The sequence below is a fragment of the Aotus nancymaae genome, unplaced genomic scaffold, assembly GCF_030222135.1.
Source record: "Aotus nancymaae isolate 86718 unplaced genomic scaffold, 86718_ANA_hifiasm-v0.15.2.pri h1tg000108l, whole genome shotgun sequence".
NCBI classification, from domain to species: domain Eukaryota; kingdom Metazoa; phylum Chordata; class Mammalia; order Primates; family Aotidae; genus Aotus; species Aotus nancymaae.
Genome location: NW_026988523.1, coordinates 30,432,245 through 30,454,329, shown reverse-complemented (window position 1 = coordinate 30,454,329; position 22,085 = coordinate 30,432,245). Strand labels below are relative to the sequence as shown.

The following is a 22,085-nucleotide window of genomic DNA, read 5'->3' as shown; positions in this document are numbered from 1 at the left end:
TCATTAAGACAAACATCTGGTACATTAGGAGAAATACCTAATATATATGACAGCGGGGGATGGATGCAGCAAACCACCATGGCATGTGTATACCTATGTAACAATCCTGCATGACCTGTACCTGTACCCCAGAACTTACAGTATAATAAACCTGCTGGTTAAAAAAAGGGCACAAGAGTAAATACGCATTTATGCATATGAAAAGACACTCAACATCTTTTTATCATTAGGAAAGTGCAAATTAAAATCACAATGAGATACCACTATATACCCACTAGAATGGCTATAATCAAAAAGTATTGGTGAAAATGTGTAGAAGCTGGAACCCTCATACATTGGTGATAGACATGGAAAATGGTATAGGTACTTTGCAAAAGCATTTTGGCAGTTTCCTACAAAGTTAAACATACCTAAGAGAAATGAAAACATGTTCACACACAGATTTATACACCGTTGTGTACAGTTCATATCTGTATTATTGATAATAGCCAAAAAAGGAAACTATTTAAATGTCCATTAATATTTTGTAAATGAATACACAACTATGTTATATCCATGTTAGAATACTACTGAGCATAAAAAGGAGTAAACTACTGATAACGCAACCATATAGATGAACTTCAAAAGTACTGTGCTCGGTGAAAGAAGCCAGACCCAAAAGACCACATATTGTGTTGTTTTATTTATATGAAATTTCTAGAAATGGCAAAACTAGAGAGGCAGAAAGTAGATTTGTGGTTGGCTGGGGAGGGGAGTGGGAGCAGAGATTGATTGCAGATGGCACAGGGAACTTTTTGGGGCAGTGAATGTGTTCTAAAACTGGATTGTGATAATCATCGCACAATTGTATAAATTCAGTAGAAACCATCAAATTGTACACTTAAAATGGGTGAATTATGAATGTAAATTATATCTAAAATTTATAATCATTAAAATAAATGTGTAATATTCTGAAAAAGAAAAATGTCCTAGAAGCTAGCTCCTTAACAGATTATATCTTCTTTTAGTAGATCTCATCTTTTGTTTATTTTCTTTTTTTTTTTCCTCTGCACTTAACTACAATCTTAGGATTAAAACAGAAGAAATAAAATCCAGGTCCCCAGCTGATGAACTAAACCAGTTAGATGACCATAAAAGTATGTATCTTACTCTTCTTTCTCTCTTCTAGGAACTATTAGGAAAGAATATTGTAGAATTCTGTCATCCTGAAGACCAGCAGCTTCTAAGAGACAGCTTCCAACAGGTAACCTTTTTCCTGGTTTGGAGCTGAATAAATATTTATCATATTCACTCCATAAATATTGACTGCTGATTAACTAAACACTGTGGCAAGCACTACAGTTTTATATTCTTTAATACTTAATCTCTATCTTAAAGGAATAGAAAACGACTAATACTTTGAAATTATAGATAATGCCCAAGATATTTCTGTTTGGCTTTGGCTATTTTACTATCTTGTATTCAACTAACTGTATCCAAAGAACTGTCTTTAAGGTATTTAAACTATTGGGCCAGGCATGGTGGCTCACGCCTGTAATCCCAGCACTCTGGGAAGCTAAGGCAGGTACATCACTTGAGGCCAGTAGTTCAAGACCAGCCCGACCAACACAGTGAAACCCTGTCTCTACTAAAAATACAAAAGATTAGCCAGACATGGTGGTGCATGCCTATAATCTCAGCAACTTGGGAGGCTGAGGCATGAGAATCACTTGAATCCGAGAGGTGGAGGTTGCAGTGAGCTGAGATTGTGCGACTGCACTCCACCTGGAGGACAAAGCTAGTCTCTGTTTCAAAAAAAAAGAAAAAATATTGTATGCTTCACTAAGCTTGTAGTAGAAAAATTCATTTTATACTTTTTTTTTTTTTGAGACAGAGTCTCACTCTGTCGCCAGGCTGGAGTGCAGTGGCACGATCTCACCTCACTGCATCCTCTGCATCCTGGGTTCAAGTGATTCTCCTGCCTCAGCCTCCTGAGTAGCTGGGATTACAGGCACATGCTGCCACACCCACCTAATTTTTGTATTTTTAGTAGAGATGGGGTTTCACCATGTTGGCCAGGATGGTCTTGATCTCCTGACCTTGTGACCCACCCACCTCTGCCTCCCAGAGTGCTAGGATTACAGGTGTGAGCCACCACACCCGGTTTATACAGTTCTTTTATGGATAAGTGAGAGTTATAAGGAATTATTTAAGCTGACTGTTACTGTTATTCTCAGGCTCCAGCTCCTGAAAATATCTGTTGAATTTTATAGACAGCTTTCAATAACAGTTTTTACTTTGTATTGGACAAGTTAATTAACCTCTTTCTCAGTAGTGTCCTTATTGATACAATGAATATATTAATAGTACCTAAATTCTGACAGTTGTTGGGGAGACTAAATAAGATAATAAATATAAAACTCATCACCCAGTATTTGATACATATAGTATTACAAAATAAGTGGTTGGCTTCTGATACTGTTGTTTTTTAATTTTTAGGAATATAGAGTTAAAAGATTATTTTCTATTCCATGAGACTAGTATCTAAAATAACCTAAAATTGGCTGGGCATGGTGGCTCAACACCTGTAATCCTAGTACTTTAGGAGGCTAAGACAGGCAGATCACTTGAAGCCAGGAGTTTGAGACCAGCCTGGCCAACACCTTGAAACCCCATCTCTAGTAAAAATACAAAAATTAGCTGGGTGTGGTTGCTTATGCCTGTAATCCCAGCTACTTGGGAGGCTGAGGCATGAGAATTACTTGAACCCAGGAGGCAGAGATTGCAGTGAGCCAAGATTGCACTGCTGCACTCCAGCCTGGTCATGATAGAGCGAGACTAAAAATAAAATAAAATAAAAAATAAAATAAAATTACTTAAAATTACTTACTTTCAAAAAACAAAAGCAAAACAAGACTAACCTCTGTAGATGCTGTGAAAACAGATATTCTCATCTGGGATGGTGGCGCACTCCTATAATCCCTTGGGAGGCCAAAGGCAGGAGGATCATTTGAGGTCAAGAGTTTGAGACCAGCCTGGGTGAAAACCCATCTCTACTAAAAATACAAAAATTAGCTGGGCGTGGTGGCGCACACCTGTAGTCCCAGCTACTCGGGAGACTGAGGCAGGAGAATCACTTGAACCCCGGGAGGCTGAGGTTGCAGTGAGCCGAGATTGCACTACTGTACTCCAGCCTGGACAACAGAGCAAGACTCCATCTAAAAAAAAAAAAAAAAAAAGAAAGGAAAATAAAAGACAGATGTTCTCAGGTTGCAGGGGAGAGAAATCGGATTGAAGAGCAGTATGTAAGCTATATTCAGTGTCATTAAATTTACCAAATGTCTAGTATAGACTTCTAAAGCCAACTCAGAGTATCTTTAATGGACTTCACAAGGGAAGTAGGGAAACAGTCTTTTCCTTCCTGTAAATAAGTATTATTTCTATTTGACTAGAATAGTATTAGGTTGGTGCAAAAGAAATTGCCTTTTTTGCCTTTTTTTTTTTTAATCGCAATGTGTTTTGCACCAGCCTAATAAGAAAGCGTGAGTCTCTGAGAGGAAGCATGAGAAATATGCCTCCATATTTAATCACTTCGTTTTTACTTTCTCATTTTGTTTTAATACTGAAAAATACTGGTGCTTCGAGGATAATGGCAAGAGTTTTAGGGTTGTAGAAATGGGAAAATTTTTATTTATTTTTGTAATGAAACTTTTCTATGAGTTCTACTGATGGCATGAAAACTTTTTCAGGTTGTGAAATTAAAAGGCCAAGTACTGTCTGTCATGTTCCGGTTCCGGTCTAAGAACCAAGAATGGCTCTGGATGAGAACAAGCTCCTTTACTTTCCAGAACCCTTACTCAGATGAAATTGAGTACATCATCTGTACCAACACCAATGTGAAGTATGTATTGTAAAGGAGTATGAAAAAGCTGTTTTTCCTCTGCTCTCACAACACAAAATACTTCTGATGCCCAATGTGAGGGGTAAAACAATCAAGCAATAACACAAAAATTAGCTGGGCATGGTGGTGTGTGGCTGTAGTCCCAGCTAAATCTGGAGGCTGAGACAGGAGAATTGCTTGAACCTGGGAGGTGGAGGTTGCAGTGAGTAGACTGTGCCACTGCACTCCAGCCTGGGGACTACAGAGGGAGACTCATTTAAAAAAAACATCAAGCGATCACTTCTGCAGTGGATACCAGCTGGTTGTCCTATTCAATTCAGTTCACTGTCTACTTGAAGATAGCATCAGATCTCCCAATTTGTAGATGCAGTACCGTGAGACTGCTCCCACTTCTGATGCCAATTACAAGCTCCAGGTTGTTTTACCTGTGCATCTGACTGACCAGCTATTTCCCATGACCCCCTACTTGGGTTCTGTCAGTTTGCTTGAATGGCTCAGGGAACATTTACCTTGTTTACCGGTTTGTTATAAAGGATATTACGAAGAATACTAGTGAACATCAAATGAAGAGATAGATAGGGCAAGGTAAGGAGGAAGGAGCACAGAGCTTTTATACTCTTTCTAGGTGGGCTGCCCTCCAGGGATCTCCATGTGTTTGCCTATCAAGAAGCTCCTCAAACCCAATCCTTTTGAGTTTTAATAGAAATTTTATTATGTAGGCATGAATGATTAAATCATTGGCCATTGACAATCAACTTAATCTTCAGTCCCATGCCCCTCCATGAGGTTGAAGGTTAGGGCTAAAAATCCCAACCCTCTAATTTTGCCTTGATCTTTCCAGAGACAAGCCCCTATCCTAAAGCTGCCTAGGGGTCGCCAGCCCTCAGTCAACTCACTAGCAGACAAAAAGACACTTATCATATTGAAGATTCCAAAGATTTTAGTTGGTATAAATCCAGGTCCACTTACACATGGATTTTTTTCAGTAAATGTGTTGGAAAAATTTTTGGATATTTATGACAATTTGAAAAACCCTAAAATAAGCTACATAGCCTAGACTTATTAAAAAAATTTTGAAAAAGTTAGGCATGTCATGAAAGTATTAAATATATGTAAATTCTAATCTTATTTTATCATTTACTACCATAAAGTATATAGAAATCTATTATAAAAAGTAAAAATGCTGGCCAGGTGAGGTGGCTCACACCTGTAATCCCATCACTTTGGGAGGCTGAGCTGAGCAGATCACTTTAGGTCAGGAGTTTGAGACCAGCCTGGCCAACATGGTGAAACCCCATTTCTACTTAAAAAAAAAGAAAATACAAAAATTAGCTGGGCATCGTGGCACATGTCTATAGTCGTAGCCACTTGGGAGGTTAAGGCACGAGAATCACTTGAACCTGGGAGGCAGAGGTTGCAGTGAGCTGAGATCGCACCACTGCACTCCAGTGAGACTCCGTCTCAAAAAAAAAAAAAAAAAGTATCACAACCTATACATACGCACAGACTATATATGGTACTATTTGTAGTTGAGAGAAATGTAAACAAATGTAAAGATGCAGTTTTAAATCATAACTGCATAAAGCTAACTGTAATACATACTGTACTATTGTAATAATTTTATAACCACCTCCTATTGCTCAATTGTTGCCAGTCTGCTTAAAATGCTGTATGACGCTAATCATGTCTTCATGAGCAGTTCTCTCCAGTAAATTGCATATTGTAGTAAAAAGTGAAATCTCATGTTTCTTGTGTATTTTTCATTATGTTTAGTGAAATACTGTAAACCTTTAATAACACTTAGGAGCAATATGAAGTGCCACTAGTGATGCTGGAAGTGTTCCCAAGAAGCAGGGAAGAGTCATGACATTATAAGAAAAAGGTGGGCTGGGCGCAGTGATTTAAGCCTGTAATCCCAGCACTTTGGTAGGCCTAGGTGGGTGGATCATAAGGTCAGGAGTTCAAGACCAGCCTGGCCAATATGGTGAAACCCCGTCTCTACTAAAAATACAAGAATTAGCCAGGCATGGTGGTGGGCGCTTGTAGCCCCAGCTACTCGGGAGACTGAGGCAAGAGAATCGCTTGAACCCGGGAAGCAGAGGTTGCAGTGAGCCGAGATTGCGACACTGTACTCTAGCCTGAGAAGTCTTGAAAAAATAAAAAGGTGAATTGCTTGATATGTACTGTAGAATGAAGTCAGCAACTGTGGTTGCTTGCCACTTCGTATAGATGACTCATCTTGTAAACAGATAATAAAACTTGTAACGATAAATACAGTACAGTGCTGTAAATGTATTTTCTCTTCCTTATGATTTTCTTAATATTTTCTCTTTAGCTTTATTGTAAGAATACAGTATATAATACATACAACATACAAAATGTGTTAATCAACAGTTTATGTTATTGATAAGGCTTCTGGCCAACAGTAGGCTATTAGTAGTAAAGTTTTGGGGGAGTCAGAAGTTACAGTCGAAATTTTGACTGCACAGTGGTTGGTGCCCCTAACCTCCATGTTCAGCAATCAATTGTATTTCATAATATAACACAGGCATTTTCTGATGTTGGGATTTCTAATGGACCAGCTCTTCTTAGTCTTATCAAGCTGTCCCCTTATCCTCTGCTTTTCCAGTATTCAACACCATTAGTTTGAAGTTTCTCATTTTCCAGCTTATAGGATTTGGGATAGTTGATCAGAGTAGAGTAAATTTTATTCCCCTCCCGCAGACAGGGTCTCACTCTGTCACCCAGGCTGGAATGCAGTGGCATGATCATGGCTCACTGCAGCCTTGACCTCCCAGGCTCAAATGATCCTCCCACCTCAGTCCCCTGAGTAGCTGGGGCTACAGACGTGCACCAGGATGCCTGGCTAATTCTTGTATTTTTTATAGAGATGGGGTTTTTCCATGTTGCAGAGGCTGGACTTGAACTCCTGGGCACAAGCAATCCGTACTTCTTCAACTCCCAAAGTGCTAGGATCACAGGTATAACCCACTGCACCTGGGCAGAATAAGATTTTACAAACAATAATTCAGAGACTAGGTCCTGAAATGGAAGGGTTTATATTTCAATTCTATGTATCAACCCATTCTGAAAAGAATTATGTTTTGTACACCAGTTTATTGCTCTAGTCTGGCAGGATTTTCCTCTGGAGCAAGGGGTAGGCAAGCTCCTTCTGTAAAGGGGGCTTTGTGGGCCATGTAGTCTTTATTGCACCTACTCAGCTCTGCTGCAGCATGAAAACAATCATAGACAAATGGAAGAACATGGCTGTGTTCCAGTAAATCTTTCTTTACGAAAACAGGCAGTGGGCCTTATTTGGGCTCTTTGCTTTAGAGCATAGCTACATCCTCCTCTTTTATTAGTTACTGTTCCTCTCTTTTGAACTTTTCTATTTGAACTTGCTTTCTCAGTTTCTTTTTTAAAAAGTTTTATTGAGATATATTTTACGTGTCATACACCTCACCCATTTAAAGTATCCAGTGTTTTTTAGTATATCACATAGTTATGTAACTCTTCCTGCAGTCTTAATTTCAGAATATTTTCATTCCTCCAAAAGAAATTCAAGATCAGTTAGCAGTCATTCCCTGTTCTTTCCCCTCCCTCTCAAGTTCGGTATAACTAGGAATCTGTTGTCTTTATAAATTTGTCTATTCTAGTCATTTCATATAAATGGAATCACAGACTATGTAGTTCCTTTGTAACTGGCCTCTTTCACTTAGTAAAATGTTTACAAAGGTCATCCATGTTGTAACATGTATCAGTACTTTATTTCTTTTTATTGCCAAATATTTCATTGTATGGATATGCCACATACTATGTGTTCATTAATGGACATTGGGTTGTTGCTACTTTTTGGTTATCAAGAATGCTTTCATCTGTAAAATAGTGATAAGGAGCTGAAAAAAATGCTTTCATGAATATTTGTATACTAGTTTGTGTTTGGATATATGTCTTTATTCTCTTGAATTCCACCCAGGAGTGGAATTGCTGGCCACATAGTAACTCTGTTTTACCTTTTGAGGAACTGCCAAACTGTTTTCCAAAGCTCCCCCATCACTCTACATTCCCAGGAGCAATGTACAAGGGTTCTGGTTTCTCCACATCCTTGTTAACACTCGTTATTGTCTTTTTTTATTATAGTCATCTAGTAGGTGTCACTTGTCAGGTTATAATCTGACAACTGACATTCAATCTTTTTTTTGCCATTTAATTTTTTTTTCTGTAGAATTGGCCTTGAATCCAGCTCTTGAAGATCAGATTATGACTACTTAGCAAGTATGAATAATACCAAGGGACAACAGTATTGTCCAATTCAGTTGTTAGAACTTGTAAAGTTTAATTCGTTGCTAAGTAACTTAATATAACACAATGGATTGAGTTAGAAATTTTTATTAACTTAGAACTCAAGTGGAAGGCCATGGTCATTTTTTTTTTTTTTTTTTTGAGACGGAGTTTCGCTCTTGTTACCCAGACCGGAGTGCAATGGCGCGATCTCGGCTCACCGCAACCTCCGCCTCCTGGGTTCAGGCAATTCTCCTGCCTCAGCCTCCTGAGTAGCTAGGATTACAGGCATGCGCCACTGTGCCCAGCTAATTTTTTGTATTTTTAGTAGAGACGTGGTTTCACCATGTTGACCAGGATGGTCTCGATCTCTTGACCTCATGATCCACCCGCCTCGGCCTCCCAAAGTGCTGGGATTATAGGCGTGAGCCACCGCGCCCGGCCGCTTTTTTTTTTTTTTTTTTCTATCTTTTTACATCTTTATATTATACAACAGACATCATTTTTGTGTTTCCATTTTGTTTAAATTTTTAAAAATTTCAGTCATTTTAAGGACTTGAATTTCTGGAAATAACTGTTTTCTCCATGTTTATGTATCATTTCCCTACCATGATTAATTTTAATTAGCTTTTAGAGTTTGTTTGTTTGTTTTATTGAGACAGGGTCTAACTCTGTCACCAGGCTGGAGTGCAGTGGCGCTATCTCAGCTCACTGCATCCTCTGCCTCTGAGGCTCAATCGATTCTCCCACCTGTCTCCTGAGTAGCTGGGACTACAAGAGCCCACCACCACTCCTGCTAATTTTTGTATTTCTTGTAGAGACAGGGTTTTGCCATGTTGCCCAGGCTGGTCTCAAACTCCTGAGCTCAAGTGATCTGCCCTGCCTCGGCCTCTCAGAGTGCTGGGATTACAGGCGTGAGCTACTGTGCCTGGCCAGTATTTTATTTTTAAATAAATATTTTTTTATAGAAAATGTGGAAAGTATTGAAGCATATAGAGAGAAGGAAAAAAAATTTCACACTCCAGGTAGTCTTTGTTAATGTATCAGTGTACATACTTTCAGTTTTTTACCTATGCTTTAAAAAAATACAGACTATGAATATATGTAACAACCAGGTTTTGACCTAGAAGGATTTAGAACCCAGCAAGATGACCCTTTATGCCACAGGACATAGTTTCTATTTGCTGAAACTGACATCATAGGTTAATTGTAGGATTGGACTTAATGAAGGATTTATTGATTGTTCCACCTACAGATGAATCTGTAGAGCTTTACATACAGAATCTGATTCTTCTCTTTCTCTCTGTCTCCCCCTCCTCCACTTCCATCCCTTCTTTACTGTCTACTCTGTTTTCCTAGGAACTCTAGCCAAGAACCACGGCCTGCACTCTCCACTGCAATCCAGAGGCCACAGCTAGGTCCCACAGCTAATTTACCCCTGGAGATGGGCTCAGGGCAGCTGGCACCAAGGTAAGAAAGGGTGAAATAATCATTTGTTGAGCAATCACCCAGGGGGTGGTCATTTGCAATCCCATATATTTTTTTGTTTGGTTGGTTCGTTAATTTTTTTTGTTTTTTGTTTTTTGTTTTGAGACGGAGTTTTGCTCTCATCACCCAGGCTGTAGTGCAGTGGCACAAACTAGGTTCACTGCAACCTCTGCCTCCCAGGTTCAAGCGATTCTCCTGCCTTAGCTTCGAGAGTGGCTGGGATTACAGTAGCCTGCCACCACCCCTTCCTAATTTTTTGTATTTTTAGTAGAGATGGGGTTTCACCATATTGGCCAGGCTGGTCTCGAACACCTGACCTCAGGTGATCCACCCACCTCAGCCTCCCAAAGTGCTGGGATTACAGGTGTGAGCCACCACACCCAGCCTGTTTAATTTTTTTGTTTTAAGGTCCTTTTTCCAGATTCTTTAAAAAATTTTCTTTTTTCCTATTTCTCTTCTCCACTGTCCTTTGACATATAGGCAGCAGCAACAGCAAACAGAATTGGACATTGTACCAGGAAGAGAGGGACTGACCAGCTACAATCATTCCCAGGTAAGTTGTGTTCTCTTTTTCTTTGAAGAGGATAGAGAGTATTTACTTAGGAAGTGTCCTCCAGTACTAGTTAGAATCTACATATGTTTTATATGAATTTTAGGGTTATTAAATTGTCATGTTAAATCTTTAATGGTTATTTTTATTATTGTATTCCACAGGTTGTTCAGCCTGTGACAACCACAGGACCAGAACACAGCAAGCCCCTTGAGAAATCAGATGGTTTATTTGCCCAGGATAGAGATCCAAGATTTTCAGAAATCTATCACAACATCAATGCAGGTATGTTTCTTTCTCACTATCCTTTTAAATTCTCATTTAGATCACTTACTGATGGGCATGCCACTGCCCAATCAGTAATCTTCCAATGTTTTTCCACTTAATCATAATACCACCTGAGTAAATAGGAACTTGCTGGACTAATATACTACAGCCCCTTGACTGGCCCTCCCCCAACTCCTTTTGGTCCACAGATCAGAGTAAAGGCATCTCCTCCAGCACTGTCCCTGCCACCCAACAGCTATTCTCCCAGGGCAACACATTCCCTCCTACCCCCCGGCCGGCAGAGAATTTCAGGTGAGCCCCATATATATGTGCTGCTTTACAGGGCCCTAAGGGATTCAACTGATGAATCCAAATTTTATTCTTCCCTTGCTTTCTCTGGTTATTTCAGAAAAAGCAGTGAAGCTTGTAGGGCCTAGCGTGAGGCAAACAAGCTGCTTTTCTTCCTCCTATTTCTTTGCATTTTCCTATTGCCATGTACTAGGCTCCATTTCTGTGTGTCCTGGTCAATGTGTGACTGTCAGTCTTTCTTGTCTTTTCCAAATTGTTATCAAATTTTCCTTAACCTGCAGGAAGTCAAGGGGATCTAGGGATAGCACTAGATTGTCCTTTGATTCCTAGCTTCTGTAATAAATCTATCGTTTTAATCCTTTACTTCATTTGTTCACTCCTAGGAATAGTGGTTTAGCCCCTCCTGTAACCATTGTCCAGCCATCAGCTTCTGCAGGACAGATGTTGGCCCAGATTTCCCGCCACTCCAACCCCACCCAGGGAGCAGCCCCAACTTGGACCCCTACTACCCGCTCAGGTTTTTCTGCCCAGGTAAAACGTATCATCTTTTTGTTCCCTGTGTATTATTTTTTGTTTGTTTGGGCTTTTTTCCATATGTAGAATCAGTGTTTTCTATTTTAAATACCTTCTCCCCAACCCTTATCCTCCAGTTTCCAGTTTTCATCTTTGTTGAGAGGAGCTAATTAAAAATCACAGATAATAAAAAAATCTCAGTAGAGTGTGGTTTTCACATTTGTTTTGGAGTAAATTCTAAGATGTTTCCTCTTTGTTTAGGACTATGTAATACAGGAACAAAGGAGAAAATTAATGACTAACTTACAGTGATGTCTGTTTACAAAAGTTGAAAAATTCTTATGTATATAATGTAATGCACAATAAATATATTGTCTAAAGAAAGATTCTTTAATATTACTATATATTTATGTTATACAAGTAATAGTTTTAAAAAGTCAAAACCAAAAGCAGGCTCCAGAATGTTATATGCAGTATGATCTCAATTATGTGCAAAATGCATGAGAAAATAAAAACTGGAAGAAATTATCCAAACATGTTAACCAATTATAAATGATTCTTTTCTTTTTATTTTCCTTCACTTTCCAAATATTCTACAATGCATATATACAACTCTTGTGAGAAAATAGTTTTTATAAAAAATACACCATTAGGAACAAATGAATGTAGAACAGACTGAATTATGGTGCAGAATATTTTTTCTCTGCATATAATTTTTTATTTTTTTGAGACTGAGTCTCGTTCTGTCGCCCAGGCTGGAATACAGTGGTGTAATCTCAGCTCACTGCAACCTCCGCCTCCTGGGTTCCAGTGATTCTCCTGCCTCAGGCTCCTGGGTAACTGGGATTACAGGCATGCACCACCATGCCTGGCTAATTTTTGTATTTTTAGTAGAGAGGGGTTTCACCATGTTGGCCAGGCTGGTCTTGAACTCCTTACCTCAGGTGATTCACCTGGCTTGGCCACCCAAAGTGCTAGGATTACAGGCACAAGCCACCCCGCCTGGCCTACATATAATACTTCACAGTTATGAATGCCTCTAGTTTTATATAACTTTACAGTTTATAAGATGCTTTCATTTAATTCTTACAACTTTTATTAATCCCATAGTTTGTTGCTTTTTGTACTTTTATCTCAGCTGCCTAAAAAATAGTGTCAGAGAGATTGAGAGTAATTGGAAGAAACACAGTAGGAAATTAGTGATGAACTTGGTTCAGAAGGATGCAGGGATTGACAATGTTGACTCTCATAGGCATGGTATGTGCAATGATGTTAATTCTCTATTTGTTCTGTATCCCTTCTTCATCTCTCTTTAGCAGGTGGCTACCCAGGCTACCGCTAAGACTCGTACTTCCCAATTTAGTGTGGGCAGTTTTCAGACTCCATCCTCCTTCAGCTCCATGTCCCTCCCTGGTGCTCCCACTGCATCACCTGGTGCTGCTGCCTACCCTAGTCTCACCAATCGTGGATCCAACTTTGGTGAGTCCAGACCACAAGGAGAGTAACAGGAAAATCTCACCAGTAAAGAGAAAGGATTTTGTAGTTAAAGTTGTTTGCCTGTGTTCTGGGTGCACTGACCTAATTGTAGGGAAATGCAAGGTGACAATCTATTTAGAATTTAAAACCTACCCACATGAAAAATGATATTTTAGCATATATAACAAAGTAATGTAAGTTTTTATACGTTTAATAGTATGCAGATTTAATCTAAATGAGCAAAGGACTCTTTGGAAAGGCTGCCTGGAGAAGAAAAATTAATTTAGGGCTGAGTTTTGACTTGTGGAATTAGTACACAGTGGAACTGTGTAAATTGGAGTTGTTTATTCTTCCTTGCTGTATTTCTAGCTCCTGAGACTGGACAGACTGCAGGACAATTCCAGACACGGACAGCAGAGGGTGTGGGTGTCTGGCCACAGTGGCAAGGCCAGCAGCCTCATCATCGTTCGAGTTCTACTGAGCACCATGTTCAGCAATCAGCAGCACAGCAACCTGGCCAGCCTGAGGTCTTCCAGGTAAGAGGGTGAAAAGATTTTTGAAAATTAGAAGCTGGGAGAAAAAGAGTCAGAGAAGAGGAGAGACAGTGAGGGAAGGATGCCTGGATTGAGGTGTTTGGTTGGGGGTAAATGTGAGAAGACAGAGAGGGATAAATTTAGGGATCACTGTCAGTAATTGAAAGGATTGTGGAATCTAGATGTAGTGGTGCTTGTGCCTATAATGTCAGCCCCTTAGAAGGCTGAAGCAGGTGATCACTTGAGCCCATGAGTTCAAAGCCAGGCTGAGCAACTAGCCTGATCCTATCTCTGTCAAACAAACCAAAACAGAGTATCAATTGAGTGTGATACATACCATTTAACCAGAACAGACAAATTTAGCACCATAGGAAGATGCCAAAGAAACTTACTTCAGCCCATTCAAATAGTTCCACATACCCAAGTCACAGTAACTTTGGGTTTAAAAGAGACAGAATGATTAAAAATAAAAAGTAGTGCTCACTTCAGCAGCATTTATACTAAAATTGGAATGAATATAGAGAAGATTAGCATGGCCCCTGTGCAAGGGTGACACAAAAATTTATGAAGTATTCCATTTAAAAATATATAAAAATGAAAAGTAAATGAAATAGAGCAACTGATTATAGCCATAATGGTCTATTTACATCAGTTCTGAGGGACTGCAAGAGTGAATGGAGTAATCTTAGGCAGGACAAAGGAAGAGCTGATTTAAAGCAAAGACTGAAAGAAAGCAAAACAGGTCTTGCTGAAAAACAAATAGGACAGGAGACTCCATATGTGTCTATAGGGGGTTATATGAAATACAGCAAGCAGATTTTTCTCCCTTTGAAAATACTGAGGACTAGGAAAAGGAAAAAGGTGGAACTGTAAGAGGAAGACAGAAGGGATTAGGAAAAAAGGCTGTGATCTAAAGGAGTCAAATTTGCTGGAAGGAAGGCAGGCTAAGAGCTCAGCATAGCAAAGACTCAGTTCAGGGATGATAATGGAGGGGAATGGTGGAATAAAACTTGTTAAGTGTAAGAGATCAAGGTGTGTGACCCAAACGTAATCTTTTTCTTTTATCAGGAGATGCTGTCCATGCTGGGAGATCAGAGCAACAGCTACAACAATGAAGAATTCCCTGATCTAACTATGTTTCCTCCCTTTTCAGAATAGAACTATTGGGGTGAGGATAAGGGGTGGGGGAGAAAAATCACTGTTTGTTTTTAAAAAGCAAATCTTTCTGTAAACAGAATAAAAGTTCCTCTCCCTTCCCTTCCCTCACCCCTGACGTGTACCCCCTTTCCCTTCTGGCTGTTCCCCTACTCTGTTGCCTCTCTGAGGTAACATTTGTAGAAGAAATGGAATGAATCTCCAAGGCTTTTAGGACTCTGAAAATTTGAGGCTGGATGAAGTTAAAACACCTTTCCTATGTCTCCTGACCTGAAGTTGTGTAGTGATGATTTGTGCTAAGATTGAGAGGCAGGTTAGAAGAATCTGACATCCACTGTTTGCCTTGGATAGTATGACTTGTTTTTGAAAAGAAATTCTGAAGAGAGTGGAGGAGAGGAGAAATGTCCTCATATTTGAGGACCATGAAACATGGTAGGTATATATGGGGCTTTAGCAAGTGAGCATGTGAGCAACCCCTCTGGAAAGAAATGTAAGTGAGAGAGTGTGTATGTGTGTGTATGTGTATGTGTATGTGTGTGTGTGTATATGTGCTTCTATATTTCACTCTCCCTATTAGGGAATTATGCAAAATTTGTCCCACATTTTATCTTTGTCTTTCTGTGTACTTTTCAAAGAGTCCTAAGGAGTTAAATCTTCCAGGTATTTTTCACTTACTATTGCAGCCAAAGAATATTTAAATAAATGTCTTTGCTGCACTTACGTCCATGCCCAGCCGATATACAACTGTAAAGCAAATATAGAAAGTCGGCTGCTGATATGGTTGTCTCTCATCGAACACATTCAGTGATAAAGGTGGGTTACTCCTGCTTTTGGTGCTGTCACCTTATCTGGAAGATCTGCAAACTTCACCAAAATAGCCTGGCAAGATAAACACTTTCTGAAACCCAAGACTTGGCCATAAAGTTAATGCTGCATTTTTCTGTCAGAATCACATATGATGTGTGTTCTGTGGAGGATATTTCTGCATGGAAACTCAACTTCTTGGATTAGCCGTCCCAGTGAATCCTCACTGTTGGAGTATAAACCAAATACAAAGCCCTCTTGCAAAGTAGCCTCTTTTATCCCGTACTCAAAATACCCAGTTTAGCAAAAAACAGATTGAAGTCTCTGGCCCTAGAGGCTTTTTCTCTTTGCTCCCTCCAATCTTGAGATTGGGTTTTGCTTTAGAGTGCAAGTATAATAATTTCGTGTGATAGATGGAGCCTGGACACCTATCTCAACAGGGTCATTGGTAATTAACTATAGCCATATAAATGCAGATACAGGTTACTACCATTACCCTTTACCTTCCTCAGGTAACAATCATAGATACCAGCTTTTTTTGTTTTTTCTTTTTCTTTTTTTTTTTGTTGGCTTTGGCCAGTAGCTAAAGTCCAAGACTGAATTAATGAGATGATACATTAAATGTAGTCATAGGGGACTGAGGAGCAAAGATGGCCTTGGAGAGGCCAAAGGAATGTCCATTTGCTGGGTTTCCCTCCCTTTTGTCTCCAGTCTGGTGCCAGGTAGTGGAGTAAAAAAGGAGACAGTTTATTTTTTTATTCTATGTGCACACTTACAGTATACATATATATATTTATATCACAATTTATGAAACCAAAAAGTTGAGTTTCCAATGGAACCCTTGTTTTTAAATAATCGACTTTTTAAATGTGATCAGGACTATAATATTGTACAGTTATTATAGGGCTTTTGGGGAAGGGGAGGATAGGGAGAAGATGCTCTGGGGGTTTTGTTTTTGCTTTTCCTTCAGGGTTTTATTTTTGATTGTTTTGTTTTCTTGTTGGCCATTTCTGTATTGCTGGCATCTGTGCTAAGCCTTACAGTGGCAAGAATAATGACATGTAGCAAAGATTTTCAAACAAAATACTTTTTCCTTTTGTAAAATTTCTTGTGTTGTGTGATCTTAATTGCGGCTTAATCATTCCTTTCCAGTTCATAAACAACAAGCACCCACAACTAGAGGAATCTATCGCTTAAGCTCCAGACATATAGACATAAGGCACACTGTGTCTTTAATTCCAGGAATCAGAAATCATAGGGTTCTGATCACACTGTACTTCTCCCCCTCATTTGTCCTCCTGATCCTGACACATTCTGAGTAACGTCAGCAGGGACACTCTGACCATGAGGTGGGGGTTTTGGGGTGGGCGTTGCCCAGGTTCTTGGGAGAGAGGGGAAGAGTTGGAACTTGAAACCCCTAAGGCACATCTAGATGTCTTCCCCCAGTATGTCCTCTTCTGGATTAAAAGGAGTGAAATTTAAACTGTTCAAGTCTGGATCTGGTTTCCCTCTAGGTGACTTATGTTGGTTCATTAGCAACTTTTTTTGTGTGTGTGAGAGACAGAGTCTCACTCTGTTGCCCAGGCTGGAGTGCAGTGGTGCAATCTTGGGTCACTGCAACGTATGCCCCCTGGGTTCAAGCAATTCTCCTGCCTCACCTTCCCAAGTAGCTGGGACTACAGGTGTGCGCCACTATGCCCAGCTAATTTTTGTATCTTTTTTAGTAGAGACAGGGTTTCACTATATGTGGGCCAGGCTGGTCTCAAACTCCTGACCTCAGGTGGTCCGCCTGCTTTGGCCTCCCAAAGTGCTGGGATTACAGGCATGAGCCACTGCGCCTAGCCCATTAGCAACTCTTAAAATCCAGAGGCATATGCCTGTATTCTTGAGAGTTTATGCATGGAATCCAGCTAGAAACTTCAGTCTATTACAGATCCCATTTATTACCCTTTCTATTCCAAGGAGCGTTTTTTCCTCCTTCCCCACATCTGTTTATGGAAGAAAATGAAGTTTGGGGTGTGGTTTGAGGACTGAGCTAGATTCTTATGATCTGTCACATGCCTGGACATGGAGAAGCATTTGGAGGAGCTCATGTGACTTGTCTTAGATTGGGGATTTTAATAATTGAGACATGTTTTTGGGTGTCCCACCATCTGAGAGTTTTAGCAACAGAATCACATGTGAGTCCATCAGAACTTACGGCATTGATTCAAGTGCTGTCATAAATATCCAGGACTGCTGTTTTGGTTACTTTTAGAGACAATTTCATCTGGACTTTCTGGGCATATCTCCTTCAGCAAAACCACATTAGGCTGGGAAAGCTATTCTTCTGCCTGGAAGTAATGACAACTTTCAACCAACAAGCTTATATAAATACAAAGAATTCTGGAGCCTATGCCTTCCATTATTCTTTTCTAGCCTTTTATGTTCATTATCTCATCCCAGAGGTGAGGGTCAGACACAAATTTGAAAGTAAGTTTCAATGTTGGAGAGGTAAATCAACAGGAAAGGGGTAGGAAAAGTTGTAATCCCCCAATATTGTAATAAAGATACTGAAGAAGAAGGATGGGAGAGACGAGGGCTGTGTCCTTCCTTTTACTCAACAATAGGGAAGGTAAGCTCCTACTTGAGTCAATAGATACTGAGGTCTTGTTATTTGCCACCAAGGACAATCTTGTGAGACTTAATACCTAGCAACTCTCTATTCTGGCACATATGCTGCACAGACACAGAAATACTATACATCCACTGCCTTCTTCCCTCCTCCCTACCCTCCCTTCCCTCAGCATTTCTATCCCTGCCTCTTCCTCTTACCCAAATTTTCCAGCCGACCACTGGAGCTGACTTCCGCAATCCTGATGGAATAAATCTAGCACTCCTGATCATCTGCCCACACTTTGCTGCCGAAACGAAGCCAGACAACAGATTTCCGTCAGCAGGTAACATTTGCAACTTCTTAGATCTTTTAGCTTTTCATTCCTGTCAGTTCTTTAAGAGTATTAGAGATGTAGTGACTTGAGGATCAAGATAAACTTTTAGCCTCTGCAGATGAAAACAGAGATGCCCTTCTTAGGTTATTTCCTGCCTAAATAAAATCTGCCTTGAAATCTGTAGGATTCTTTGTATGAATTGTATATATACATACATGGTTGTTAGTGAAAGCAAAAGATGTAGGGAATCATTTGCCCATCCTTCAAGAGTGGCCTTTCTGGTGTTTTCAACTTTAGCCAACAAGGATCAAAAGGGTTAACTCAATAGTGAGGAGGAGGAGGGTGGTTCAGGGAGGTGGTAGCTCAGTGCTTCCTGTTCTCTGAGACGTCTCAAAGCCCTCAACACTCTAGCTATTAAATGTCCTACTGGACATTTTGGCAGTTTGCAAAAATTACACGTAAATGGACTATAAGCAATTGTGTAAGCCATAGGACATGCTGCAGGCTGCAAATTGTTCTTAAAATGGAGGATTTGTAATTAAGGAAGCCAATGCAAGAAATGAGTGAAGCTAGCTAAACTTATGAAAAACTGTGAATTTAATCATCATAGAACATTGCTTTTCAGTCTGAAAATTATTCTAACAAACTGGAGCTGAGGCTTCTTGTCCTGTGCGGCAGCCACAGTGGTTTTTTGTTGTTGGGGGAGGGGGAAACTTTGCCCACAGCATCTGGTTAAGATTAGGGCAATTTCCTGCCTAAGGAGGGAGGGGACAGGGAAAGGAGGAAGAAATGCATAAGGAGAGTGAGGAGATAGAAAACGCCGGGCGCGGTGGCTCAAGCCTGTAATCCCAGCACTTTGGGAGGCCGAGGCGGCTGGATCATGAGGTCAAGAGATCGAGACCATCCTGGTCAACATGGTGAAACTCCGTCTCTACTAATACAAAAAATTAGCTGGGCATGGTGGCGTGTGCCTGTAATCCCAGCTACTCAGGAGGCTGAGGCAGGAGAATTGCCTGAACCCAGGAGGCAGAGGTTGCGGTGAGCTGAGATCGTGCCATTGCACTCCAGCCTAGGTAACAAGAGTGAAACTCCGTCTCAAAAAAAAAAAAAAAAAAAAAAAGAAAATGTCTCAGAAAACATTGTCATATTTTCCCTTTTGGCAAGATCGGAATTTAGGCAAGAAAGAGAACAATGCCTTGAAGAAATGGTCAGGAAGCAAAACTTAGTTGGAAATCTCTCCTTTGTGTATTCTGAACCCCAGTACCACTTTGCCCTTTGTCGCCAAGCCTGCTAGGGACTCTGGAGGAAACAGGCACTGAGCTCATTCTGGTTTTCCAGTTTCTATCCCATTTCTGGTTGTGTACGTGTGTGTGCGTGCACGTGTGCGTGTGTGTGAGAGAGGGGGCAGAGGTAGAGGCACAGAGTGTGTATGTTGGCTAAATCTCCGGGGGGGGGGGGCGGAGAGAGAGAGAGAGAGAGAGAGAGAGAGAGAGAGAAATGGCTAAATCTCCCCAGCTCAAAGTCCTTGGAACCAGATGTACCAGCACCCTACCTAAACACAGGCCCCTCCTGACTATCATTGTTTTATCATATGAAAGTCACCCTCCATTCTGTGTCTACCTTCCTTTTCCTCATAAAGCCTAGTTTTCCTGTTTCCCTGCCAAATGGAAGAGTTTTCCCTAATTATACTCTTCCCCAGAATGTGGGGGCTCAAGGTTCTGCTGCTACCCATGGTGAGCTTTGCTCTGTATCCTGAGGAGATACTGGACACCCACTGGGAGCTATGGAAGAAGACCCACAGGAAGCAATATAACAGCAAGGTGCCTGGGGTCCTGGAGGGGGCATGGCAGGAGGGCTGAGACATGAGCTCTCCCATCTTAACTTCCAAACTCCCTTCTTCAATCCAAATATTTTATTCCAAGCTAATCAGTCCCTCTTCCCTAACTCATGTTAACATGAGGTATTCATTCCTATGCTTCAAATCATCCTCTGTCAAATTGTATCCTTCCTCTGCTTTATAACTGCCTTACATTTCTCTTTTGGGAAGACTTCTAAGATTAATGCTATTCATCTATAGGCAATTTTTCTGTGAGTCTCTCCAGAGATTTATGTTATATTAATTTGACTCGTTTGCATATTATCTCTTCTTGCAGGCTCTTAATAATTCCATGGTCAGTTCCCCAACTAAACTGTAAACTTTTTATCATTGAGTTTCCTTTATTCTCCTAAAAACCTTCACAGTATTACATACATAACTGTACACACTCTATACAAGTACTGACTATGCTTTGTTTAGGTGGATGAAATCTCTCGGCGTTTAATTTGGGAAAAAAACCTGAAGTATATTTCCATCCATAACCTTGAGGCTTCTCTTGGCGTCCATACATATGAACTGGCTATGAACCACTTGGGGGACATGGTGAGTACAGCTTCAGCTCCTGTCTTACCTACACCGTCTGCTTTACTTCCCTGCTGATGCCTGGCCTCTTTCTTCTTTGTCTCAGACCAGTGAAGAGGTGGTTCAGAAGATGACTGGACTCAAAGTACCCACCTCTTATTCCCGCAGTAATGACACCCTTTATATCCCAGACTGGGAAGGTAGAGCCCCAGACTCTGTTGACTATCGAAAGAAAGGATATGTTACTCCTGTCAAAAATCAGGTACTCTCCCTTCTTCTGGGTGTGCATGTGTAATCTGGCATGAACTTCCTTTTACTGCTGCTCTGTTCTTGAGGTGAAGGGGCACCAGGAAGAGAGAGCAAGGAATTAAGGTACATCTCCCATGCTAAGAGAATATGGCTTGTTCTGTTATTTAACCTCATTTGTTTTTGCCCATTTGGGTTGTTTCTGGGTTTTCTTTTTTCTTTGAGACAGAGTCTCACTCTGTCGTCCAGGGTGGTGTGCAGTGGTGCAACCTTGGCTCACTGCAGCCTCCACCTCCCGGGTTCAAGCAATTCTCCTGCCTCAGCCTCCTGAGTAGCTGAGATTACAGGCACGTACCACTATGCCTGGCTAATTTTTCTATTTTTATAAAGTTGGGGTTTCACCATGTTGGCCAGGCTGCTCTTGAACTCCTGACCTCAGGTGATCCACCTACCTCAGCCTCCCAAAGTGCAGGGATTACAGGTGTGAGCCGTTGAGGTCTGGTTTTTATTACAAACAGTGTTGCAGTAAGCACCTTTGTGCATACATTTTTGTGCACATGTACAAATATTTATGCAAAATAAGTCCTAAAATCAGAATTGTTAGGTCACAAGGAATCCTTTCTAAAAACAAAAGAAAACAAAACTTTTTTTTTTTTTTGAGACAGAGTCTCTCTCTGTCACCCAGGCTAGAGTCCAGTGGCGTGATCATGGCTCACTACAGCCTCAACCTCTCAGGCTCAGATGATTTTCCCACCTCAGCCTTTCTAGTAGCTGGGACTACAGGCACATGCTACCACACCTCATTAATTTTTTAAATATATTTTTTTGTAGAGACAGGGTTTTGCCATGCTGCCCAGGCTGGTCTCAAACTCCTGGGCTCAAGCAATCTGCCCACCTCGGCTTCCCAAAGTGCTAGGATTATAGATGTGAGCCACCATGCCTGGCCCAAAAAAGTTTTTACAATCTTACATTCTTACTAGCATGAGAATGTCAGTTTTTTCACAACCTTAACAACACAGGATTGTATCAGCAAGATAAACAATTGATTTAACATTAACTTAACAAACTTTTTCACTCCCAGAACCTACCAGCTGCAGTGTTAGGCAGCAGAGATTCAAGATCACTAAGACACAATCTGTGTCCTCAGGAAATCCTCAATCTTAAAAAACAGAACAGGAAAGAAAGAAAAATCTATAATCTAGCTGTACCAACAATAATAGCTAATACTTTTTGAGATTTTATTAGGTGTCAGGAA

General features: G+C 40.5%; 2 protein-coding genes and 1 non-coding gene across 11 annotated transcripts in view; all 3 read left to right on the top strand.

Annotated features, from left to right (window-relative positions):
* ARNT (aryl hydrocarbon receptor nuclear translocator) overlaps positions 1–16,360 on the top strand; it is a 63,132-nt gene extending 46,772 nt beyond the window's left edge. For 2 of the 4 annotated variants that reach the window (XM_021674276.2, XM_064370425.1), the window contains 10 exons: positions 1,169–1,243; positions 3,729–3,880; positions 9,521–9,631; positions 10,130–10,202; positions 10,364–10,484; positions 10,676–10,778; positions 11,159–11,306; positions 12,605–12,767; positions 13,134–13,300; positions 14,366–16,360. In XM_021674276.2, the coding sequence (XP_021529951.2) occupies positions 1,169–1,243; positions 3,729–3,880; positions 9,521–9,631; positions 10,130–10,202; positions 10,364–10,484; positions 10,676–10,778; positions 11,159–11,306; positions 12,605–12,767; positions 13,134–13,300; positions 14,366–14,455 (1,203 nt within the window). In that variant the 3' untranslated portion in view covers positions 14,456–16,360. Of the gene's footprint in view, positions 1–1,168; positions 1,244–3,728; positions 3,881–9,520; positions 9,632–10,129; positions 10,203–10,363; positions 10,485–10,675; positions 10,779–11,158; positions 11,307–12,604; positions 12,768–13,133; positions 13,301–14,365 lie in introns of those variants that run through there. The other 2 variants (XM_021674277.2, XM_021674278.2) reach the window with 2 other exon arrangements.
* Positions 13,774–13,881, top strand: LOC135272340 (U6 spliceosomal RNA). The gene has a single exon (XR_010340501.1). It is a non-coding gene; the product is annotated as a U6 spliceosomal RNA (small nuclear RNA).
* Positions 16,361–16,461: 101 nt separating the features above from the next.
* Positions 16,462–22,085, top strand: part of CTSK (cathepsin K) — a 38,060-nt gene continuing 32,436 nt past the window's right edge. For 4 of the 6 annotated variants that reach the window (XR_001108992.3, XR_001108991.3, XR_010340296.1 and 1 more), the window contains exons 1-3: positions 18,202–20,006; positions 20,483–20,605; positions 20,691–20,846. Coding sequence is in view for 2 of the 6 variants with exons in the window: in XM_012462607.3 (XP_012318030.1) it covers positions 19,851–20,006; positions 20,483–20,605; positions 20,691–20,846 (435 nt within the window). In the remaining 4 variants the exon portion in view is untranslated. The other 2 variants (XM_012462608.3, XM_012462607.3) reach the window with 2 other exon arrangements.